The sequence below is a fragment of the Syngnathus typhle genome, linkage group LG7, assembly GCF_033458585.1.
Source record: "Syngnathus typhle isolate RoL2023-S1 ecotype Sweden linkage group LG7, RoL_Styp_1.0, whole genome shotgun sequence".
NCBI lineage: Eukaryota > Metazoa > Chordata > Actinopteri > Syngnathiformes > Syngnathidae > Syngnathus > Syngnathus typhle.
In genome coordinates this window covers 4,068,542-4,090,562 of record NC_083744.1, presented here as the reverse complement: position 1 = coordinate 4,090,562, position 22,021 = coordinate 4,068,542, and the positions used below count along the sequence as shown (strand labels likewise).

The window sequence follows — 22,021 nt, the reverse complement described above, 5'->3', positions numbered from 1 at the left end:
AAGGTAAAAAGTAGCTGTTCCAGTTTACAAAGAGGAGTGCTTTTGCGGGTTCTTAGGAAAACCGGGCTCGAAGTGACGCAAGCGCCATGACCTTCATAAGCATTCGAGCAGAGTGGAACAAAGCGCCCAAGTGAGCGGTCGAGGCAAACGCCAACCCAAGCAGCCCGGCCAATGAACCGTGCCATTCTTGACTAAATGTTTGTGTGCAAGTGTTTTGTGTGCTTTTCAGCGTGAATCGGTGAAAGGTCTCCAGTGTTGATTTTATGAGCGGCCAAAGCATTTTCCAGTCTCATCAATGGCGGACGCTTCTCAATCGCCCTTTGTGTGTCTTTGCACGTCCTGATGTGACTGTCTTTCTGTGTCCAGATGTGTGTGTGTGTGGGAAGATTAGGACAAAGGCACATTATGGACATGTGGTGTGTGTATACGCCTCATCCTTATGTGGTTTGCGTGTCGAGTGGATTGTAGCAGAAGACGACGACATGTCGCCACGCGCAGATCCAGTCCTGGTCCTGATGATCTTAATGGCCTTGGTACACGCAAGTAAGTTAGTTTAGCGTAAAAAAAGCCGAGCGGCCACTTTTCCTTCGCGTAGCATCTCGTCTACTCGACAAGAACTTGACTAGTATCACGTCAAATGTTGTGGTGGGCCGCAGGTGGCGCTCTCCGCTGCTACAAGTGCTCCGACTACACCGGCCGCTGCGAGAACGTCCACGAATGCACGTACGAGGATGCCTGCCTCACGCTCAGCGTCCAAGGTCAGCCCACGCCGTGACCTCAACCCGCACTTACCGTGTGTGTGCATGTGCTCATCATGTCGTGTTGTACATTCATTTGTTACTGACGTGTGTGGGCATGTTTTTATTGTTTGTGTGTGCGCGTAGGTGGCAAGACGTTGCGTCAGTGCATCCGCTACACGGATTGCGACAACTCGCGCCTGTCTCAGATGTTCCCAGCCATGTCGCCCTTTTCCTACCGCTGCTGCAACAACAACCTGTGCAACTCCAGCGGGGCGCCGGCCGCGACCCCGCTGGGCTCGCCGCTGCTGATCGGCTGGCTGCTGAGCGCGCTCGTCTTCTGGCTGTGAGGTCACGTGACCTCTGGCTGCTCAACAATAAAGACAAAAACAAAGGTTTGTCGTTTCAAGTTGTTTGGAGTCCAATCGCCTCTGCGCCGGTGTTATGCTGTCTGTGAATGTGTGTCTGTCGGCGCCCCGCCCCCAAAAGGATTCATTCGCACATCCCTCAGCCGATGACCTCAAGGGGCACGGCCTCCTGGCGGGCGGCGGGTTCCGCCTCCTCCCGGGCGGCGGGCTCCGCCTCCTCCCGGGCTGGGTCGTACCAGGGTTGGGATGCAGCGCCCTCGCAGGCCCGCCCCCCCCTCCGGATGGCCCGCCTCCCGGCCCGCACCAGTCCCCAACCCTGCAGTCGCACATCGGCGGCGTCGTCAGCGCCGGCCTCCCGGAGGCCGCGCGTCTGCTCCAGTTCTTTGGCGCTGAGCCCCGACATGCGCACGGGAAGCGTGTTGCCGAACTTGGAGTAGTCAACGCAGTAGCGGCCGTCCTCCTCGCTCACGATGGACACGAAGCGGCGGCCCCACATTATCTCGTCGGGCGTGTACGACGTTCTGGCTTGCATGCTCATGCCTGTCGTCTCCACCACGCCTGGACACAACGCAAATATCAAAACATTATTATTTCAATACAAGAATAACGGGACTCTTTAGGATCATTCCACCAGGGGGCGCTTGCGGACCTTCCAGGATGACGATGACCTCAAGGTCAGCGGTGGCCAGAGAGTGAGCAGACAGATCATAGAGTGGACTTCCTCTCTCTAGCGTGTGGCTGATGATGAGCGGAGATACCAGGAAGATGCCGTTGCTCCTCAGCGGGTTCTCCACTTGGATGTCCAGCTGGCTCACCGGGATCACTTCGCCCTCCGACGTCACCGTGCGACGGATCACCTGCCGCACAACAATGTGAAAAAATGGAATCCATCCATCAGTCCAAGCCTCCTTACCTGCAGCTGGATAGTAGCCGAGATGATCATGCTCTTGCGGAGGTCGCCCACCCTGAACATAAAGGTGGGCCGCCCGTTGCGGGGGGCCACCACGGCGTTGCGGGAGAAGATGAGGGTCTCGGCCCGCCGGTTGGCCTGCGCTGTCTTCATGAAAACGCAGCCCAGCATCACCGCGTTGATGATCAGGCCCAGGATGTTCTGAACGATCAGAACCACGATGGCCGCCGGGCACTCCTCCGTCACCATACGTCCACCGAAGCCGATGGTCACCTGGATGCACCACCCTCAGCGTTAACCAGGTAGTTCGCCATCACTGAGCTACTGGTTAGCATACGGCGTCCAGTGTCCGGGTTCAATAGATGGCCCAACGGTTGAACGTGAAGATACTCGTCCAAAAAGGAAGCTCACGGGTGGAAATGTGTTTTTAGTCACCACTTGCCATTAGCAATTGTTAGCTCTTGTTTTCAAAATGTTTGCGGAGCACCGATCTTGCGGATGTCATTGTGGATGCTAATGGTGAAGCATGCTAGATGAGCCGTCAAGAATACAAAGGCAAAGGTCCAACCTGGACTTCGATGGAGAAGAGAAATGCGGATGTGAAGGAGTTGATGGCGGTGACGCAGGGAACGATCTCCATCCCCACGCGATGGTGCAGAGGCTGGAGATCCCCGTGGGCGAAAGCCAGGAGCCACCAGATCATGGCGAACAGCATCCACGAGCACAGGAAGGCCGACGTGAAGATTAGGAGCAAGTGGTGCCACTTCAGGTCCACCATGGTGGTGAACACATCTTGCAGGAAGCGACCCTGCCAAGCAACCGCAACCACGTGATGCAACCTATCAACTCCAGGTGGCGCCACAACAACTCAACTTGATGACAGTCATTCCAATATGTGAAAGGTATTTTAATTTAAATTCATTCATTCAATCAATCAATAGTCTAAACCAAAAGGTGTTCAACAACAACTTCGAGAGCGTGCTCCATCTCGCCATCTACTAACCTGCTCCCTGATGTTCTTGTGGGCCACGTTACACGAGCCCGTCTTGGTGATGAAGCGCGCCCGCTGGCTCCTGGAGCGCTTCCGGTTCGGATGCTCGCGCTCCTCTGCTAGCCGGGTCAGTAAGAAGCCGTCCGGCACCAAACCTTTCCTGGCCAGCATGCTGACACACGGCCGCCCGCTTGTGTGGCACACACACACACGCATACACGCGGGCGCGCACACGCACACAACGCTGGTTCAGTCACAGTAACTGTATGTATGTGTGTGTGTGCGTGTGTGTGCGTGTGTGTGTATATATATATATATGTCATAAATAAATAAATATATTACTATGTAATTGTTACTCATTGTCATCGGGTCCCTTGAAAGCTATTATTATTGTTGTTGTCATTAACATTATTATCGTGCAATGAATTTATCCTGTGATTAAAAAAGCGCAATGAAAGTAAAACCCACAAATTCGTGGATGGCCTTGGCTGTCTTTTTGTTTTTTATCAATGAGATGTGAGCGATAGGATGAGTGCAATGAGCTGATCACGTCCAAATTTCGCCTTTCAAATTAATTTGATTACAGGTAAACATGGAAAAGATGAACGTCACGGCTCATTCATTACCTGACAATCGGCGATGGTATTGTTCAAAGTGACGTATTTGTGCTCTCCATCGTTTTGCTGTTCTGATGTGTGAAGGACAACTAATGATTGGTCGAAACTGGTTAAATTTTACTACAACAACACTTCCCGGATCTCTTTCAAAGTAAAATGATAGGCACCACCTGTCCTGTGGTTTCTGTCTCATCAGTACAGAATAACAACAGCCAGATAATGAATGTAAACTTTTACAAACACAAATCAAATATTTGTTTAGCGTTTTTACGACAAGTGTCGTTCATTTGCTTTCTATTGACTTATTTTGAAAGGTGAGGCTGATTTGTTCTGGTGTGATTTAAAGCGACATGATAACGCCAGCTTCTCTTCCCCCACGAAAAATCCAACGGAACCTGAATGCACCGTAAAATGGCTCCTCTCCCAAGACGGACTCGTATATGGGTCGGAGGATGAATAAATAAATAGCCTTTTCAAAGAAATTTTGTGTATGAGTATGTGCGCACAAATAAAGTAGAAGGGTTTAAATATCCATGTATGTATGTTTCATTAATATTGTGTCTTTTGACTAGTTCCATAATTATCTGGCCCGTGTGCCATTGCAGTAACGACGGGAAACCACTTAGTGGCGGTAACGGGCCGGCAGTGTTAGTCGAGTGCAGTCGTACACGGCACGAAAAGGAAGAAGAAGAAAAGCCGTTCCGCTTTCTTCCGGTCTGGACTTTCTTTCGCTTTTTATTTGGTGATTCTTGTTTTTCTTCGACGTTCAGTGGCCGCGTCGAGCAACCTTGAAAATGTCAGCAGACTCGACGAGACTCTCCAAAAACGTTCTGCGCATGAAGGTACGTCACGCCGGCTCATCGTTAAATCATGACCCGATCGATGCAGCACGTCAACGCACATGCAAACCTTACAATGTGTATCGCGTATGTAATCCTCGCGCGGTTCTTGGCAGTTCATGCAGAGAGGTTTGGATGCCGAGACGAAGAAACAGCTGCAAGAAGACGAGAAAAGGATTATCAGTGACGAGCACTGGTACCTGGACCTGCCCGAACAACGCACGCAAGAGTAATAAACACTTAAACACACACGTGCTTGATCGGCGTCATAATTAGCGACAGTAGAAAGGCATGATGGGATAAAAATGATGTTTACGTCTGAAAACCGCGACCAATCCTCATCCAAATTCATTTGCACGTCCGCCTAAAAAATGGGAAAATGATTAAAGTGATTTCCTAATGCTTAACAAAATATCAGTCTTACTCCCAACATCCCAACAGTGGATCAATTGTGATTCGTCGTGTTACTGGATGAGCAACTTGATGCTTTGCCCTCAAGGAACATGATCGTGGAGGAGAAAAGTTTTGTCCCGTTCGAGGGTCTTCTGTACGGCCGAATGTCTTTCCACGGTTTCAACCCCGAAGTGGAGGTTTGTGCTTTGGCGGTCATGTTGGATGTGGCACGGTGACGCAGAGTCTGACGTTGCGCTTTTGCAGAAACTTATGGCGCTGATGAATCCTACCACGGGGCAACGGCAACCCGACCCCGCTGACGTTGGTCGCATGCAGACGGACGTGACGGATGAAGAGATGGCGCTCAGGTGTGTTGCCGGGCAGCCATTTTTGACGCAGCGGACCAATCTTGAGCGCTCGTCCACTAGGCCTCTTGGGGTTGTTTATTAGCGTTGTGTTGTGTTGTAGGTACGAGAGTTTAGTGGGAAGCCTGAAGAAGAAGTTTGCTCGCAAGAGAGACCGAAACGACATCCCAGACGCAGACGACAACCTTGACGTCAACCAAAACGCACTGGAGAACAAAAACAAGAAAAGGTTCCTTAAGCCTTCCGATTGACGCACACGGATGTTTTTTTTTTTTTCCAAAAGACTTTTTTTCCTTTTAAAAAAAAAAACTTTGCAGGAGCTTGAACTTGGTCTTGTCAAGTTAACACGCTTTAGCAGAAAATATTTGGACATTTTTATTGTTTGCTGACAAAGATTTTCACCACTGCTGGCTGCACTAAGGGCCTATTAAACCGCAGGAAGCGTTTGCGTGGTCTTTTTTTTTCTGACAAGACGTGAGACACTACACGGGGACGAGACAAAGTAGGTGCGGCAATGTGATGTGACAAAGTCAAGCAAAGTTCTTCTTGAGGAAGTTGATTAGTCCGTTGGTGGAGGTGTCGTGAGACGAAACCTGGGTGGCGTCACGTAGCTCCGGTTCGATCTTTTTGGCCAGCTGTTTGCCCAGCTCCACGCTGTGGGGGTGCGGGGGACAAAAAGGCAAACTTAGCACCAATTTGGCTGACTTGACATAACGCAGTCCTAGCGGCAAACTCACCCCCACTGGTCGTAGCTGTTGATGCCCCAGATGACGCCTTGGACAAAGATCTTGTGCTCGTACATGGCTGAACACACAAAAATATCACAATCGTCATCGGTGGTCGCTTCACATGGCAGCCGTCATCGTGTGTGGCGACTGACCGATGAGCGCTCCCAGCATGAAGGGCGTCAGTTTTTTGAAGACAATTGAATTGCTGGGCTTGTTGCCCTCGAAGACCTTCAAAAGAAAAGCGCTCACAAACCACTCTGAGAGCCTGCGTGCGTGTGCTTTGTTACTTTGTGAGGAAGAAGTTTGTCCAGGGCTTGTCCCGACAAGCCGGAAGCCTTCAGCTCCTGGCGAGCCTCCGCCTCCGTTTTGCCTTTCATCAGGGCCTCCGTCTGAGCCAGGAAGTTGGCACACAGGATCTGAAAAGACGAGCATTTTAAATTCAAGCTCATGATTTGGAAGGAAAACTACAATTGCCAGATTAGGTGTGCTCTCAAATTGGCTTGTGTTGCGCAACACCGAGCCCAATCTTGCTGGCCCGAAATGTTGCGCTTGTTATCTGACCTTGTGGTGCAGGTTGTCCCTGATGGGATTTTGCGACTGCGCCGGAATGAGGAAGTCAGCAGGAATCATGCGGGTGCCTGCCAACAAAAATCACAGCCAGTTGGCAACTCTGAGTGGCTGACAAGCCGCCATGTCGTGCGTGTGTGTGTGACACCTTGGTGTATGAGCTGGTAGAAGGCGTGCTGGCCGTTTGTTCCTGGCTCACCCCACACGATGGGCCCGGTGTGATAGTTGACCCGACTTCCATCTTTGGTGATGTACTTGCCGTTGGACTCCATGTCGCCCTGCAAACGTCACACCGGCCGGCTCTTTGTCTCTCTCTCTCTCTCTCTCTCTCTCTCTCACACACACGCACACGCTGGGCGTACCTGCTGGAAGTAGGCGGCAAAGCGGTGCATGTACTGGTCGTAGGGCAGCATGGCATGCGTCTCGGCCTGGAAGAAGTTGCCGTACCAAACGCCCAAAAGCGCCAGCAGGACCGGGATGTTCTCGTCCAGACCGGTGTTCACAAAGTGATTGTCCTGCAACACGTCGATCGTCAATATCGCCGTAAGTATTTGCACCAACGCTACGATCATCATCATCACCATCCAGTGCGCGCCGCTCAGAAGCCGCTCGAAGCCGTCGAAACCTGAAAAAGAGCCGAGCGGCGAGTTGAGAAGGCGTAGGGGTCAAAAGCAGGACAGACGATGCGGCGACAGGTGTACCGATGTGCAGCGCGATGGAAAGGCCAATAGCGGACCACAGCGAGTAACGACCTCCGACCCACTGCGGACAACACGGACACATGGGTCAAGCGTCAGCACACGCGCACACAGAGACAAACGCATACTTACATCCCAGAACTCAAACATGTTTGCCGTGTCGATTCCAAATTCCTGCACTTTGACCTGTATCCCGAAAAAAAAGTTGACAGATTGCTTGCGTGCCATTCGACCGGTCGTCAGAAACGTGATGACGGAGGTTGACTTACCGCGTTGGTGGAGAGAGCCACAAAGTGTTTGGCAACAGCACTTTTCTGGAAAACAGCAACATTGAGAACAGCACGACATCAACCCCCAAAACCCCCAAAAACAGAAAAATGCTTACGTTGTTGGCGGCGCGAAGGAACCAGTCCCTGGCGGACTCAGCATTGGTGATGGTCTCCTGCGTGGTGAACGTCTGCATGCAAAAATAAATAAAAATAATCATCGTCATTCTCACCCTCATCAAAGCGAGCCAAAAGCCGGCATGACCTTGGAGGCAATGACGAAGAGAGTCGTCTCCGGGTCAAGCTGAGCCAGCGTTTTGGCCAGATGAGTGCCGTCAATGTTGGAAACAAACCAGACGTTGGGGCCGCCCGCCGAGTAGCTCTTCAACGCCTCCGTCACCATCAACGGACCCTGAAAATCACAAAGCCAAACATGTGGATCAGGCGAGGGTCAAGATCAGACAAACGACAGTTGCTGGAGAACCCGCGAGAAGCATCGGCATGACCTTTTCCCTTCGGGCCGAACACGAGGTCAACTCACCAGGTCGGAGCCCCCAATGCCAATGTTGACCACGTCCGTGATGCTTTTGCCCGTGAAACCTTTCCACTCGCCGCTGCGCACTTTCTGTCCACGACACAAGACACCAAAGTCAACACTTTCCGTTACATATGTACATACGCACAAACACTCGCACACCTGCGAGAAGACTTTCATCTTGTCCAGCACGCGGTTGACCTCGGGCATGACATCTTTTCCATCCACCAGGATGGGAACGTTGGAGCGATTGCGCAGGGCCACATGCAGCACAGCGCGACCCTAAAGGCGCACGCACACGCTGGATGAGCACCAACTGGAGGAGGGGGCCAGCGAGCGGTGCACACACCTCGGTGAAGTTGATCTTGTCCCCTTTGAACATGCTTTCCCGGGCCTGCTTCACCCCTCGGGACTCGGCCTGTCACGGGTCACATGATTGGGCACAGATATGAACACAGACGTTTTCAAGAGCGTGCCTCCAGCAGCGCTAAGCTAGGAGGGGCAAAGGCACGGTGCATGAGCTTGCGCACAATAAGGTTTCACATGTCAAACAAAAACTTTTGTCCTCCTGTATTGATAGCACACGCTTTGACCAAAAAAAATGTTGAAACTTTATTTCAAAACTTTGATAGGAAGATGGCCCCTGCCAACACTGCCCCCGCGTAATTACGGGGGATATTCCGCTTCCACTTGATGGCAAAGCAAACATTTGTGGAGTCCTCCAACATGTTGCGTGCCTCCACCATAGATGGACGACTCAGATGTCCACCCCTTCCGCACTTTTTTGCCATCCCCATCAACTAGTATTGCCATATTTGAACTGTTTCGGAGCACGAGAGGTCAAGATTGCGCAAACGTTTCATCATTTTGGTCGAACAATGCGGTCGCTCAGCCGGTACATTACCCCATTGAGCAGGAAGTTGGACCACCGCCAGCTTTCACCTGCTGGCTTGCGACATTCCCACGCAGCCCTGACACAAGAGTCAACTTCCTGCTTTTGGACTGGTTACAAACCAGTTCCAAAAGATACATATCACATATAGAATGATACGGAGGCCATCTTGATTTAGAATATGGGTTCTGGTTATTATGGTGGAGCCCATTTTAGCTGACAGGCGAGAGGCCAATCGCAGGGCACATGGAGGTACAATCCATCCTTTCTTGCTCTTGGACAAAGCAAACGTTGCAAGGGAAAAAGCCCTGCAGACTCAATGAAGCGAACCTCGGAGCTGATTAGAGAAGAGAAGCGGTTACCATGGCGATGAGCATGGACATGACTTCCGGGGTGATGAGATTCTTGGAGTAGTCCAGCAGGAGGTCGCCTTCAGGCGTCTCCACCTGCACACTGACTCGCAAGCACAAACACACAATAACATCGATTACGTTCAGAATTTTTATAAGTTCTTTTGGACCAACTGGTTAAGTGGACCGGCACGTGCATCAAAGATGTCACGCTGACTGACATTTGAACTATTACGTAAACAATCAGGATGGAGGGCAGGGTGCAAGGTGAACGTGCGGCGGGGCACGTCTCACCATTCGTGACGTCATGGCCGCTAACGGCTTGACGCTCAGTGTAGAATGTTGACGTAGAAAAACGGTTGAGTCAGCATAATGAAGAAGATGATTGTCATTTTGGATGTGTGGCACACAAGCGCCGCTGTCCGACAATTGTGGCCTTGCCTTTTGCCCTGCAGCTTGCATTTGCGCTTAGCCTGCTTTAAGCCGCCAAAAGGTTTAAAAGCTGAAGAATCCGCGCCACATTTACAATGTGACAATACATCAGCAGCAGAGGAATTTACATTTAAAACAAAAATACAAATTAATGTTGATCTAACGACGACAGGCGGCGATGACCTTGTGGCGCACGACGAGACATAACGTGACGAAGCCAGCAAGCTTGCGTCCTTCGAGCGAGGGTGCAGCTTCGGACAAGTTTGCTATTCGGCTCGGTTTCGCCCACCTGAAGCGACTGAAGCGGTCGGGCTCGGCGGCGAACATGTCCCTCATCTTCATACTTCCGCCATTGCCCCGGTGCCATTTCTCCAGCCGCTGGTAGTTGGGATCGTCGCTCAGGAGGGACATGATGAAGGGGGCGACCGCGACAATGAAAAAGACAAGAAGTGGAAGAAGATGAACGCCCAGGTGACTCGCTCCGACTTGCTGCAGACGCAGGAAGACGACAAACGTGAGCAGTGAGGACTCAGTCGACTTGCACCCGCCCCCCACGCCAATAAGGAATAGAGAGCCCCTCCCCTCCCCCAGTTGTACTGACCAATGAGCGGCAGAGAATCCGCCCTCCGCTCGCGTCCTGCCCAATCAATGGTGGAGAAGATGGGCGTCCGTAAAGACTTGCCAAATCACTTCGTCTGTACATCTACAGGTGGCTGCCAAAAATGACAACATCGAAGGTGAAGTCCATTATTTGAATTGTTTTATTCATTCATCCTGAGAACCGCGTATCCTCACAAGGTTTGCGGGCATGCAGGCAGTCTTTGGGGCGGTAGGCAGGGGACACCCCGAATTGGTCGTCAGCCAATCGCGGAGCACATGTAGACAAATTATTGACGATCACAAGCGCATGTAGACAACTTGTATATCAGTCCACTACACACAAACTGAAATATTTCAAGCCTGTTTCAATTTTGATTATGATGGCATTAAGACACAAAAGTACACTAATCCAGTATTTTAAGAAATCCCAATATGTTGTGTAGTGAACTACTGTAAGCAGGGCTGTGGACTCGGACTCGGTCATTTTTGCCGGACTCGGTGCTGATTTTGACTGAGTCCGACAATAAAAAAAATACGTTCAATTTTATTTTCATCATGCTGCTGAGAATGCGCGTAGGAATTAGGGATGGGCGGATCGATACCAAAATATCGACATATCGATCCAGGCTACTCATTTTTTAGTATCGATCTCCCTAGCTAAAATATCGATACTTACAATTCTTTAATTATATTTTTCCTCATTTTTTTCTGCTCCGATTTGACGACTTGCACTCATGCTAGCACTACTTTTCCTTCCGCCTGCTGCACCGGCGTGTCCTGCTCTGCTCTGCTCCCGCCCCCTCTTCTCACAAGCCAAGCCCTCCTCCTCCGCCTCCCGTTCCAATCCAAACACTAACAAGCATGGCCACAACGGCGGCCCAGTCCGAACGTAAGAGAAGTCTGGTTTGGAGGTATTATATTTTAGTTAATAACAACGAGGCAAGATGTGAAATATGTCACAAAATGATTAAATATTGTGGCAACACCACAAACTTAACAAAACATTTAAGTAAAATTCACCCCACGGTTCATGAAGAGCTGCAGTTGAAACGTGCCGCAGACACTAAGGCAGCGACGGAAAACCCTGCAGCCACACCGAGGCTAAGGTACCAAAGTACCTTAGAAGCAGCGTTTCAGAAAGGCAAGACATATCCAGGTATCAGGTGCTAACCAAAAATCGTAAGCATTTGTGGTTGATGTGCTATTTGAAGCAATAATTACTGCGCTTTAGTCAGTCATTTATAAATAAAGTTTTTCCCCTTTTCAATTTGTGGTCGAACGCCATACGTTTTATTTGTAACTCCACTTCCTATAAACAACACTAAAGTATTACAATATTAAATGTAAGTATCCAGTGGCTTTACAAATTGATAGTTTTGCTGCTCATGACGATCAAGCCCCGCATCTCTGTTGGTACCATGTCTCTTTTTACAATATACTAAAAGACAAAACTTTTTCCCAACAGAGAGAGAGAGAAAAAAGTAAAGAATAGCTCCTTTTAATTAAAGTTATACTATTAATATGCATCTTCCATCAATGTTTTTCTAAAAAGGTTAATAATTCATGTACATGACGTAATACTTTTTTCTACAAAATTCAATAGATGACTCTCCAAGAGCAAGAATGCCACTGCATTTAAATTGGGGTTTTGGGCGGGAAGTTACACTTCCGGTATTGAATATTTTGGGCAGGAAATACTTGGTATCGGATCGAATCCAAAATCATTGGTATCGCCCATACCTAGTAGGAATACTGTCCACAGCCCTGCTTGCTTGTTATGAAGACAAATTTAGTTGCGTGCGCGCCCGCGCCTACCTGCCTGCGTGCACGTACAAGACCCACAATGCCCCGCGCGCAGCCAAGATGGAAGAACCCGGGAGCAGCGAGAGAACTATGTTTTGCCTCTAGATTTGGGGGGGAAACGAAGCGTAAGTTACGATCAATGCGGCCACGTTGAGTTGCATTTAGGCTAATGTTTACATTATGTACTAATGTCAAGGACGATTATGTCACCCAGCTTATATCATTGATGTGTTTCGATAGTTGTGGGGTCGTCACTAATTATTTGTGTTTAGATAAATGGCTGAACTATAATGGTGTAATTAATGATTAAAACATGAAAGTATCTGTTTATTGTATTCGTTTATATGTTTAATAAAGACAAAGCCATCACAAAACTGTTGTAATTATTTAGATTTTGATCTAAATTAGCCTTGAATAAAGACTAAGCAGTCACATGAATTAACAGAAAAAATGGACAGCCGGACTCGGACTCGTGGTCAAGAGGCCGGACTCTGACTCGGTGCAAAACTCCGACCGAGTCCACAGCCCTCACTGTAAGATATTTGAAACAATTTCTTTTTCAATTTTGCACTACCCACCTGTAGACAATTTGGAGATCAGAAACCATTCAGGAACACCGACTTTGCCGGCAGAAAACAGGACAGACTCATGAATGCTCTTTATTTGAATCAGTTACTGGTCGACCAGACTGTCATATGATTTAATGATTGGTTGATATGCGTTGGCGTCTTGTTTGTGAAGAGAAAGTTGTGAATAATAATGGCAAACATTTAATAGTTGGAGATTCAAAAGTTGGCAACGTAATAGTTTAAGTGCATTGTAGGGTTAGGGTTGAAGTTTAAATACAAATTTCCCAAGTTGGTAACGTTGCCAATCCAAACCGTCAAGTTTGTTGTCTTAACTTGCACACTCATCAAAAAGCAACAAAGCCATAAAGTCATCATACACACCCGCCAGCTCACCCTGATCATTTATTTTGTGTGCGGCGGTGGTAGTGGGGGTACTTTGGCTGACTCTTGTTTCAGACAGTTGGAAGTGCAAATTGTATTGGTTCTGAGGTAAATCCTTTGCCGCACATTTGAGCGCAAAGTCATGAGGATTGAGATGAGGCTGGGGAAGAGTGAGTGAGTGAGTGAGTGAGTGAGTGAGTGAGTGAGTGAGTGAGTAGGGGGTCTAGTAGAAAAGAGAGCTGCACCATACCTCCCAAACACAACTTACAAAATGTGAAGCACCCCCCCCCCCGCAAACTGCAGCAAGCAGTGCTGGTGACAAAAGCATTTTCAGGTTGGTGGTCAACGCTACGCAGGTATCTTCTTGTCCTTCTGAAAGCAGCAAAACAAGCGTCAGTCGACAAGATGTAAAGATTGGGGGCAAACAGAAAGGTGGTGCCTGGAGATGGGATGCGAGCGGCTTACGAGGAATCTCCTTTTTTTGGTTTGTATTCGAGTCTCTCGATGCCCGAGCCTCATCTCAAGGCACCACAATGCTCTCCATATATGCAAAAAAAGGTTGCGTCACCCTGTAGGCGGCCCCGGCGTCTCCAAACTCCCGGCCAGCGTGGTTCCCCCTGTATCCTCCCCTGAAAGCGCCCCCTTGAGGCGGGCCCGAGGACCCCCGGCCGGCGGGCCGCCCTCTTCCCCGACTCCCCCGGTAACCGCGGTTGTGACGTGGTGGGAGGCCGAACGTCTCGGCGTTCATGCGTCGCTCCTCCGCCCACGTCTGCCGGCGCTCCCTGTGGGCGGGGCAGAGAATTGCATTTTGACGTCAATGCTGTTTTTCCACTGAGTGGCCTGGGGGAGTGTCTGGTGCTTGGGAAGCGTGGTCACGCTAGTGTTGGGATGTCATGTGAGTCACATGACTACCTGGGGAAGCCACTGCCGCCGCACCTGTCGTGAGCGTTCCTGTTGGAAGTAGAGCACACGTTAGGAAAGGGGCGGGGCAAAGTGGAGACTGCATGCTGACATATCTGACGTAATGTACTCACCTGTTGTCGTCACAGGAGATGTTGTCAAAGAAGGACTTGGTCTTGTCGTAGTAGCACTTTGGTCTCAGCGCATCTTCTCCCTGTGGGTGCGCGTCGTCAGCGCCGTCTTTTTCTTCGCCGTTGAGTGCCTGCTCACTTTTCTCATCTGCACGCAACGCCACCAGCACACGCTTCCATCATTTGGGACGACATGATTAGCAAATTGAGATTTCAGTCTTTTCATGTCTTCAATCAAGTTTCAATGAGCAACAGGAGGATTGTGCTCTGCCAGTGCTATTCCCCTTCTTGAGTCGGCCCCTTGTGGTGGCAGAGGGGATTGCGTGCACCCCAGCCCCCACCCCCTGACAAAGCGTGACAATGCCTGCAGTAGCGTGTAAGCGTGCACCTTTCAGCTTCAACTTGCTCTGAAACTCGCGTTCGATGTCGTCTTTGTTGAATTGTGCGTTGGCGCTCTCAAAGTCAAAGTCCTTGTCGAACTTGACGCTGGCTCCGTCTCGCCGCACGCCAAAGTGTCCCCTGCCGCGGTGGCTGCCCCCTCGGCCTCGCCGGCTGTTAGGTGCTGGGGAATGAGAGCAAAATGGTCAGCGATGCACTTTTGAGGGCTGGAGCGCACACGCACAAGCGTTCTCACCCCTCCTAGCATCTGCGGCGTCCGGGCGGTGTCGAGTCGAAGTGGGAGGGGCCGCACGAGGCTGGCCGGGACGGCCCGGGATGGCGCCGGGATTGGCTGCGGTGGCGCTCGGAACCGATGCAACCGACCGTGCGGCTGCCAGCTCGGCGCTCTTCTGCGGCACGCCGGCGGACGACCCGCTGCTCCCTGCAGGACAGCCGCAGACTCAAGAGCTTGGAGAACACTCGCTCGCCCTTCTACTGTCACCTACACAGGTAGACGAGCTCTTTCCCTGCCATTGACAAGTATCGGACATGATGCCGTGAGGGAAGCACGGAAGCGCTTACCACCGGCAGCAGGTCCTGAGTGTGGTGAGAGCTGAGGTGTGCCGGCAAACTGGCCATAGGAGGCGGCGGTGGCCCGGTTGAACAGCCCGTAGGAAGATGCCGACTGGAAAGAGTTGGGTAGCGAGGCCGCGGCCGACGAAGTGGAGCTCATGGACGACTGAGGAGGAAAAAAAACCCTTCAGATTTCATTCCAGTGAGAGACTCACGTCTTGCTTAAGACTCAAATAACCTCAAGTTGTCTCGAGCTCATCAGCTATTTGTCCTTCTACGTTATGTTGTCGTTGCTCAACATAGATGCTAATTAACGACGCACCTGCACGATGGCGGGGTCCTGGGGCAGAGAGCCGGTGGGCCGGGGGGGCTCGCACACCGTCAGGTCTTTGATGTCGCTGCCGCGGAAAATTATGTACTCAAAGGTGTCATCTCGAGGGGGAATGGGTCGCTCGGTGGGCCGGTCCTCGGTTCCGAACGAACGCACTGGAGACACACGGTCGGATGAGGGCTTGAGTGTGCCACTACGGGAGTGTCACGAACTGTTGCACGATTCAACACGTTAATCACAGGAGCATATGAATTGATCCATCTGTGGAGATTTGCCTTGGCGTTTTCTGCCAGAGATCGTCCATGTAACCTTAGACAACCAAGTGTGGAGTACAATTGTCAACAACAGTGTTCTTCAACTGCAAGGTCACTTCCTTCGATTTAGTTGTATACTGCAGAAATTGTTTCAAAAGATAGGAGACAAGAGTTCAGCTTTTCTTACATTTAAAACTAGACGTAATGTTTAATGTTGAAGAAGTCAATACCTGAGCAACCAACAACATTGCCGGGTGGCTTCAAGCAAAAGGCGCTCAACCATCTCAATGTAACAGGCATGAAATAAAAGATGCATTTTTATTTTGTCATACTCATCTTTTGATCGAAATGTCTGAGCATATGACAAAAACAAGGGAAGTGAACTTGCCCCTCCCCCCTTGGGAAGGAGAGTAGGGAACTGAAGGACCCTGGCAGTGACTAGTTTCAGCGTTAGCTGCGACCGGTTCCAGATTTTGCCGCCTCGCGTGCTGAGTAGCGTGCTAATGCTAAAGGGGTTACCTTTGGCTAAAGCCACGGTGGAGTTCTCAGTGTCGATGGTGTACAGAACACCCTCATAGCGGATCTCGGCCTTGGAGATGAGGCTGATTTTGCTGCCGAGGTAGGGCGTCCCGCCGGCGCTCATGTTGTCCTGTATATGTGACCAGGGCCAAAAGACTGAGTAACGGCGAGCGAGCTGTCCGAACTGGGCACTCAAGCGCGCGGTAGTCCCTCGTCGTCAGTTCAGTTGCTCGGCGCTACGCGCTAATATGCTACAAACATGGCTTCGACATCATCAGTCCTCCTCAGCCGCCATTGAGAGCCCGCGACAGCGAAGGCTGATGGGACATAGACCGAGCACGAGCGGGCACCTAGATCTACATGTTCAGAAATGTCCGCAGCGGCGCCATTTGCTCGCGTCCAAAAAATCAAACAAATGTTGCTAGTTTTGTCACGACGCTGCCACAAATCCAGCGATTTTCAAGTTTATAATATAATAGGCGAATTAGAGAAAATGCAAAAACATTTTCCGTGGATCATAAAACAGCAACAAGTTGTGGAAGGGCCTTTCGGTTTTTTAGGCGCAAAGTGTTCGGCGTTTTCGGGTTGGATCTAGTTGCTATGTTTCTATGCTCGAGAGCAACGCGGGTGCTCAGCGCATGCGCAAATTCTAAAATACGATTTGCACAAGGGTCCAATATCAAAGATGGCGGGAGCCACCGACCCGCTGGAGGACATGCTCTTCAATGAAGTGGACGAAAAGGCGGTCAGCGACTTAGTTGGCTCGCTCGAATCGCAACTGGGAGAGTCCGAGCCCCATCCCGCGTCCTATGCTACCGACCGACACGACGGAGCTCCGGCTGCAGCCACTCACATCTCAGGGAAAGTGCCCGAGCAAGAGCCGCAACAAGGACACCCGGGGGCGGCTTTAAAGCTCCAGCCCGCCGCCGCTCATCTTCTCTCCTCTTCCTCTTCTACCTCCGTCGAAGGGAGCGCCGGCCCGGCGGTCGGCGGGGCCGGCCCGCACTCGTTCGGGCCGGTTGCTTCTAGCTCGCCCGCCCCCGTGACGGCAGTCCAAACTTTGAGCGCCCAGCCCGCCGCTAGCTTCCAGTGGGCACCCGAAGGAAGTGGTAGGACGGCGTCGCCCAGCACGATGAGTTTGAACGGTACTGCCGGAGTCGTCAAGTTGCTCAACTCTGCAGCGGCGACGGCGGCGTCGCCCACGACGGTGACGACGACCAGCCCCCTTGCGGTCATGGCCTCCCCGGCCAACTTCCTCCCCGGAACTCAGTCCGCGAGTCCCGCGGCTCCCACGGCTCCCTCTGCCGCCCAGCATAGACTCCCGAGCGCCGCTCAGAACGGCCTGGAGTCCAAAGGTGGGCCTGTGGGACCTTCTGGGGCCCCCTCACCATCTCAGCTGGTAAACCACAGTAAGATGCTGGTGCCAGGTCAGCCAGCTTCCGGTAACATCCTTGCTGGCACCCCACCACCCCCTGCGGCAGCCCGCTCACCTGTCACTCAGCCCCTCGGCCCCCCCGCTGTCAAGCCGGTTGTCAACGGGCTGGGCCAGCCTGCGGTGAGAGCGGCTGGCGCTGTCCAGCTTCAGAGACCTGGGCTGGTGACCGGGACTGTCGGGCCGGCGAGCGGGACCATCCGGCCGGCCGCCGCTCATCCCCCATTGGCCGTCCGGCCTCAGCAGCAAGCCACCATCCAGCTTCCCCCCGGGTTCACCATGCCCGCAGGTGAGCCGTTCGACACATTGCGAGAGTCCAGATGTTCTGACTCAATGCTTCACCTGTCTGTGTTGATCTTGTGTCAGGTATGGTTCTGGTCCGCATCGAGACGGGTCAGCTGGTGATGGTGCCGCAGCAGGTCCTGGCCCAAGCGCAAGCCAAAACGCAGCAGAGTCCCAGCGTGACCGCCGTCCCTCAGAGACCCGCCGCGCCCGCCACCATGCGAGTCAGCAGTACCGCTCCAGTGAGTTGTGACGCCACTGACGCAAGAGTCACTACACATACGAGCAAGCGGTGACGATTTTGTGTGTGCGTGTACACAGGCTCCTGCTGCGCCTCAGAATATCCGTCTGGCAACACCCCCCCAAACGAGACTTCTTCAGTCTCCTTCCTCTTCTTCCTCGTCCTCTTCAGTACAGGTGAAGCGCTTTCTCCTCTTCCAGTCAAACCTGACACTGCTAAGTTTGTTGATTGCCGTTGCCTTGGTGCTGTTGTTTTGTGACCAAAGGCTGTCACGGTGACGTCTGTCGCCCCCGGTGTCTCTGTGAAGATGGCCCCGCCTCTGAAGGCACAGACGCCGATGGCAACGGCGACAGAGGCCACGACCGTCGCTCCCGCCGCAACAGGCGCCGCAGTCAAGTCCGCCGCTGCGGCGCCCGTGAGCGGCGCGGCCGTGCCCGGCAGCTGCAACAGAGTGACGGTGGTGTCGCAGGTGCGTCCGTTGTGGGGGAAGGGGGGTTGGCGTAGACTCCGCTCGACCAAAGTGTGTCGTGTTTTCACGTCCTCAGGAAATGCAGGAAAACGTGAAGAAGTGTAAAAATTTCCTGGCCACACTCATCAAGCTGGCATCCAACAACTCACCCTCACCCGACACCTCCAAGAACGTCAAAGCGCTTGTTCAGGACCTCCTCGTACGTCAGCGTGCATGCGCCTGCGTGCCCGCCCGCCTGCTTGCGTGTAACACTGGGGTAATGTGTGTGCAGGATGCAAAGATCGAGCCCGAGGAGTTCACCAGTCGTCTGCAGGCGGAGCTCAAGTCCTCCCCACAGCCCTACCTCATCCCCTTCCTCAAGGTCATCATCACAAATAACCAATGAATAACATTTGCTGCTCGTCTCCATTGACTCAAACATTTTAAATTTTCAGAAAAGTCTTCCTGCCTTGCGTCAGTCGCTTCTCAGCAGCCAGCAGTCGCTGAGCTCACACCCCGCCTCCGCTTACGCCCCGTCCCCGAACGCCGCCATCCGACCCCGCTTGCCCATATCGACGCCCGGAGTCCGGATGAATGCGCCACTTGCCACCGTGGTACGGAAACATTTGCGCTCGCTTGTTCCTTTGTCTTTCTCGGCTTGTCACTTGAAGTTGAAAAGAACATTAATTTGATGTCTTTTGTTTGGTTTTTCAGGCGCCGTGTCGTGGTGGCATGCAGACTGTTCGTGCTCCCCTGGTGGTGGGTGTGAGAACTCCTAGTGAGTGTTGACGAGATTTCCTTCGAGCAGTCGCCACCAATGGAACACCGTACTGAGCTTTTGCGCATGTTGTGCAGGCACGCTGACACGAGCACCCACCGCCATGGTTGCTAAAAGCGTGGTCACATTGGCGGCGCCAGCCAATCAGAAGAAGCTGGGAGACCCGGGGGGCGGGACTTTCAGGTGAGTCATGTGACATTTTTCCGTCCTCAAGTCGGTGTTTTTGAGAAGGGAAGAAAGATAAATTTACAATACATTACATTTTGTTTATGCGGGTTTACAAAAACATCAATCGTAAATGTGGATGCTGAAGAACTGTGGCCAAAAACAGACAGCACCAACCTTTGGCTCCAGTGGTTGTATTTCTTGGTACTTCTGCAGAGACGACGACGACATCAACGACGTGGCCTCCATGGCCGGTGTCAACCTGAGCGAGGAGAACGCTCGCATCCTGGCCACCAGCTCCGAGCTGGTCGGCACCAAGATCCGCTCGTGCAAGGACGAGGCCTTCCTGCCCGCCGGCCTGTTACACCGACGCATTTCGGATACGGGTGAGCGACTGGGGGGTGGAGCGGGGAAAGTGCGCGACTCGCTGGAAGGTAACTGGCCGTCAACTCCAAAAGCTTGCCGAATGACAAGTTGTGTCGATTTGCTGTCAGCTCGCAGGCTGGGCGTGAGCGAGGTTCCTCTGGAGGTGGTCAACTTGGTGTCGCACGCCACGCAGTCGCGACTGCGCTCGCTGCTGGAGAAAGTTTCCGCGCTGGCTCAACACCGATCGGACGTTGTCAAGGTGACGCAACTTCCTGCGAACGCCGGAAAAGCGCTTGCAAGAAGGATGTTAATGCCGTGACATTACGCTCAGGACGAAGAGCATCACGAGCAGACCGGCGACGTTCGCGCCCAGCTTCGCTTCTTCGAGCAACTGGAGCGTCTGGAGAAGCAAAGGAAGGACGAGCAAGAGAGGGAGATCCTGCTCAAGGCCGCCAAGGTCCCGACCAGGAAAACGCCACCGAGGCTGGGTCTGACCATTTGACTCTCATTTGTCTGTGCGTTTGTGTGGCAGAGTCGAGCCAGGCAGGAGGATCCCGAGCAGGCCCGTCTCAAGCAGAAGGCCAAAGAGGTTGGTTCGGGCTCACCACTTCTGCTAAACAAAAAATTCCCATCAGAAATGACCAAAGTCAAAAGGTCTCAATCTTTGAACATGTTTGATGTTTGCGTTGCCAGATGCAGCAGCAGGAGTTGGCTCAGATGCGCCAACGCGATGCCAACCTGACTGCGCTTGCCGCTATCGGGCCACGAAAGAAACGCAAGTTGGACTCCCCGGGCGCCACCGCCTCCTCTGCTGAGGTAACGCTCGTCCGTCCCCTGCCAGAGGTGCCTTCCTCTTTCTGCTCTCTTGACTTTCTTCATTTTAGATTGCAGAGTGGACACAGGATTGAATAGACACACTGACTACAGAAAAGGAAAATGCGCCTGTGGCATAAATGTGACGCGTTCTTCTGTCCACAGGTGGCGTCAGGCGCGTCCTCGGCCTCCACGGCCTTGTCGTCGCCGCGGCAGCCTTGGCGTCAGCGTATCACCAGAGTCAACCTCAGGGACTTGATTGTGTGTCTGGAGCAGGACGGCAGCACCGCGCGCTCGCTAATGCTCTACAAGGCGCTGCTGAAGTGAGCACCGCCCCCATTGCCCCGGCCGCCCCGAATACCCCCCCCCCCCCCCCCCCCAACAGCACCGACCTGTGTCTTCCCCATCGCCGCGGCAACACTTTCCATACCATCGCAGGACGACATGTGGGGACGCCTCAGCCGATGGCTGTTAGCGTTCAGATTAGCCTCGGAGCTAATGAGCAACACCTCGGATTTTGTGGCAGCCCATCTGGAAAAGGAAGTTTCAGAAAACTAAAACATTGTGACTCCGCCCACACACGTATATATCAGTCGCGCTGGCCAATGATTATCATAACTTGACCATTAAAGATATTCTGGCAGTGAACCCCCCCCCCCACTCCCCCCCTCCGCCCCCCCCCTCCCATACCACTCAAGCTTGATGAGCGCCATGCTAAAGTATGGTAAACACATTGTTGCATTTGTGGTTCAGCTGAAAAGCAGAAAGATAAGGCACCCTGATTCCGATCTCCTCTACAGCAGCACACTCCCCACTTGGAGCTCGTCGTGCCAATTGGAGGTTTTCTTCACTTTTTAAGACTTTTTGCAGGTTTTTAAATGCTTTAAGTGTATTCTTTTGGCTCTTGTGACGAGCACCCCGGTCTGCCGGTCGTGCCAACTTTTGCGATTATTTATATTTCCTACATTCTCTACTCAATCATGAACTTTTACACCTGTTTGTACCTTTACTCAAATGAAATAAAGACCTTTGGAAAGTGCGCACAAGTCGCATGAGCGGGCAGTGATGTCAAATTGTTGTTACTACACATGCGGGTAACCAAGGCAATGACAGGGCCTAGCAAACTTTGTAGCTCAACTGAAGCCAGAAATAAAAATAAAGTTGAAATAAAATATGCTTTCTCTTTTTGAAATTGTGCTTCGTAAAAGGGGAACTTTGCAGTTTGAAAAGCATAGCCAAAATAGGAGTGTAATTTGAGGAGTTTTTACATTTACCAAAATTGGATGTAATGATTATTTGGCTTGTGAGAAAAGGGGGCGGGAGCAGAGCAGAGCAGGACACGCCGGTGCAGCAGGCGGAAGGAAAAGTA

At 51.9% G+C, this 22,021-nt stretch overlaps 6 protein-coding genes and 1 long non-coding RNA gene across 11 annotated transcripts; 3 read left to right on the top strand and 4 right to left on the bottom strand.

Moving 5' to 3' along the window:
• Positions 1-20: 20 nt before the first annotated feature.
• On the top strand, positions 21-1,135 carry LOC133156550 (CD59 glycoprotein-like). The gene is made up of 3 exons (XM_061282362.1): positions 21-543; positions 657-758; positions 885-1,135. Exons 1-3 carry the CDS (start codon positions 264-266, stop codon positions 1,085-1,087), a joined length of 585 nt encoding a protein of 194 aa, XP_061138346.1. The 5' UTR covers positions 21-263; the 3' UTR covers positions 1,088-1,135.
• LOC133156532 (ATP-sensitive inward rectifier potassium channel 11-like) lies at positions 1,063-4,678 on the bottom strand. 2 transcript variants are annotated; one of them, XM_061282335.1, is made up of 7 exons: positions 4,538-4,678; positions 3,633-3,694; positions 3,019-3,196; positions 2,584-2,823; positions 2,019-2,288; positions 1,755-1,962; positions 1,063-1,663 (listed from the first exon to the last, which is right to left on the bottom strand). In XM_061282335.1, the coding sequence occupies exons 3-7, from the start codon at positions 3,175-3,177 to the stop codon at positions 1,245-1,247; spliced, it is 1,296 nt and encodes a 431-aa protein (XP_061138319.1). In that variant the 5' UTR covers positions 3,178-3,196; positions 3,633-3,694; positions 4,538-4,678; the 3' UTR covers positions 1,063-1,244. The 2 variants fall into 2 exon arrangements, with proteins under 2 accessions (XP_061138319.1, XP_061138321.1); XM_061282337.1 differs by lacking the exon at positions 3,633-3,694 and having other exon boundaries at positions 4,538-4,673.
• Positions 4,290-5,666, top strand: mphosph6 (M-phase phosphoprotein 6). Its single transcript, XM_061282365.1, has 5 exons — positions 4,290-4,465; positions 4,579-4,691; positions 4,962-5,052; positions 5,120-5,223; positions 5,324-5,666. The coding sequence occupies exons 1-5, from the start codon at positions 4,418-4,420 to the stop codon at positions 5,469-5,471; spliced, it is 504 nt and encodes a 167-aa protein (XP_061138349.1). The 5' UTR covers positions 4,290-4,417; the 3' UTR covers positions 5,472-5,666.
• LOC133156522 (glucose-6-phosphate isomerase-like) lies at positions 5,583-10,242 on the bottom strand. The gene is made up of 18 exons (XM_061282321.1): positions 9,978-10,242; positions 9,269-9,359; positions 8,364-8,432; positions 8,177-8,296; positions 8,021-8,104; positions 7,745-7,891; positions 7,599-7,670; positions 7,483-7,527; positions 7,346-7,399; positions 7,217-7,277; positions 7,097-7,140; positions 6,878-7,030; positions 6,664-6,793; positions 6,510-6,586; positions 6,236-6,364; positions 6,101-6,176; positions 5,958-6,024; positions 5,583-5,874 (listed from the first exon to the last, which is right to left on the bottom strand). Exons 1-18 carry the CDS (start codon positions 10,097-10,099, stop codon positions 5,751-5,753), a joined length of 1,665 nt encoding a protein of 554 aa, XP_061138305.1. The 5' UTR covers positions 10,100-10,242; the 3' UTR covers positions 5,583-5,750.
• A 25-nt stretch (positions 10,243-10,267) lies between these two features.
• LOC133156565 (uncharacterized) lies at positions 10,268-11,063 on the bottom strand. The gene is made up of 3 exons (XR_009714883.1): positions 10,965-11,063; positions 10,484-10,507; positions 10,268-10,401 (listed from the first exon to the last, which is right to left on the bottom strand). It is a non-coding gene; the product is annotated as an uncharacterized LOC133156565 (long non-coding RNA).
• A 1,674-nt stretch (positions 11,064-12,737) lies between these two features.
• On the bottom strand, positions 12,738-16,264 carry LOC133156534 (protein LSM14 homolog A-B-like). Of its 2 annotated transcripts, none has more exons than XM_061282341.1 (9): positions 16,128-16,264; positions 15,346-15,509; positions 15,033-15,189; positions 14,707-14,892; positions 14,461-14,634; positions 14,076-14,220; positions 13,954-13,992; positions 13,610-13,823; positions 12,738-13,413 (listed from the first exon to the last, which is right to left on the bottom strand). In XM_061282341.1, exons 1-9 carry the CDS (start codon positions 16,249-16,251, stop codon positions 13,390-13,392), a joined length of 1,227 nt encoding a protein of 408 aa, XP_061138325.1. In that variant the 5' UTR covers positions 16,252-16,264; the 3' UTR covers positions 12,738-13,389. The 2 variants fall into 2 exon arrangements, with proteins under 2 accessions (XP_061138325.1, XP_061138326.1); XM_061282342.1 differs by having other exon boundaries at positions 12,738-13,410.
• Positions 16,265-16,792: 528 nt separating this feature from the next.
• On the top strand, positions 16,793-21,326 carry LOC133156500 (transcription initiation factor TFIID subunit 4-like). 3 transcript variants are annotated; one of them, XM_061282274.1, is made up of 16 exons: positions 16,793-17,236; positions 17,309-17,848; positions 17,926-18,083; positions 18,163-18,258; positions 18,348-18,551; positions 18,628-18,750; positions 18,823-18,912; positions 18,986-19,144; positions 19,245-19,308; positions 19,386-19,491; positions 19,663-19,859; positions 19,968-20,098; positions 20,171-20,296; positions 20,372-20,428; positions 20,533-20,655; positions 20,818-21,326. In XM_061282274.1, exons 1-16 carry the CDS (start codon positions 16,813-16,815, stop codon positions 20,977-20,979), a joined length of 2,760 nt encoding a protein of 919 aa, XP_061138258.1. In that variant the 5' UTR covers positions 16,793-16,812; the 3' UTR covers positions 20,980-21,326. The 3 variants fall into 3 exon arrangements, with proteins under 3 accessions (XP_061138258.1, XP_061138257.1, XP_061138256.1); XM_061282273.1 differs by having other exon boundaries at positions 16,793-17,848; positions 19,690-19,859; XM_061282272.1 differs by having other exon boundaries at positions 16,793-17,848.
• Positions 21,327-22,021: the final 695 nt, after the last annotated feature.

Excerpts from the sequence above, each read along its gene's own strand:
- LOC133156534 (XM_061282341.1), bottom strand. The coding sequence starts at position 16,251 with ATGAGCGCCGGCGGGACGCCCTACCTCGGCAGCAAAATCAGCCTCATC. Across the intron at positions 14,893-15,032 it reads CTCAGGACCTGCTGCCGGTG|GGAGCAGCGGGTCGTCCGCC; the intron begins GTAAGCGCTTCC and ends GCTGTCCTGCAG. Across the intron at positions 13,414-13,609 it reads ACGCCGGGGCCGCCTACAGG|AAGGACAAGAAGATACCTGC; the intron begins GTGACGCAACCT and ends TGCTGCTTTCAG.
- mphosph6 (XM_061282365.1), top strand. The coding sequence starts at position 4,418 with ATGTCAGCAGACTCGACGAGACTCTCCAAAAACGTTCTGCGCATGAAG. Across the intron at positions 4,466-4,578 it reads AAAACGTTCTGCGCATGAAG|TTCATGCAGAGAGGTTTGGA; the intron begins GTACGTCACGCC and ends GGTTCTTGGCAG. Across the intron at positions 5,224-5,323 it reads GATGAAGAGATGGCGCTCAG|GTACGAGAGTTTAGTGGGAA; the intron begins GTGTGTTGCCGG and ends GTTGTGTTGTAG.
- LOC133156500 (XM_061282272.1), top strand. The coding sequence starts at position 16,813 with ATGGCGGGAGCCACCGACCCGCTGGAGGACATGCTCTTCAATGAAGTG. Across the intron at positions 18,084-18,162 it reads GAGTCAGCAGTACCGCTCCA|GCTCCTGCTGCGCCTCAGAA; the intron begins GTGAGTTGTGAC and ends GCGTGTACACAG. Across the intron at positions 20,656-20,817 it reads CCACCGCCTCCTCTGCTGAG|GTGGCGTCAGGCGCGTCCTC; the intron begins GTAACGCTCGTC and ends TTCTGTCCACAG.
- LOC133156550 (XM_061282362.1), top strand. The coding sequence starts at position 264 with ATGAGCGGCCAAAGCATTTTCCAGTCTCATCAATGGCGGACGCTTCTC. Across the intron at positions 544-656 it reads AATGGCCTTGGTACACGCAA|GTGGCGCTCTCCGCTGCTAC; the intron begins GTAAGTTAGTTT and ends GGTGGGCCGCAG. Across the intron at positions 759-884 it reads CCTCACGCTCAGCGTCCAAG|GTGGCAAGACGTTGCGTCAG; the intron begins GTCAGCCCACGC and ends GTGTGCGCGTAG.
- LOC133156532 (XM_061282335.1), bottom strand. The coding sequence starts at position 3,177 with ATGCTGGCCAGGAAAGGTTTGGTGCCGGACGGCTTCTTACTGACCCGG. Across the intron at positions 1,963-2,018 it reads CGGCTACTATCCAGCTGCAG|GTGATCCGTCGCACGGTGAC; the intron begins GTAAGGAGGCTT and ends GTTGTGCGGCAG. Across the intron at positions 1,664-1,754 it reads GGTCATCGTCATCCTGGAAG|GCGTGGTGGAGACGACAGGC; the intron begins GTCCGCAAGCGC and ends CGTTGTGTCCAG.
- LOC133156522 (XM_061282321.1), bottom strand. The coding sequence starts at position 10,099 with ATGTCCCTCCTGAGCGACGATCCCAACTACCAGCGGCTGGAGAAATGG. Across the intron at positions 7,528-7,598 it reads TCCTTCGCGCCGCCAACAAC|AAAAGTGCTGTTGCCAAACA; the intron begins GTAAGCATTTTT and ends GCTGTTTTCCAG. Across the intron at positions 7,031-7,096 it reads TGAGCGGCGCGCACTGGATG|GACAATCACTTTGTGAACAC; the intron begins GTGATGATGATG and ends GACGTGTTGCAG.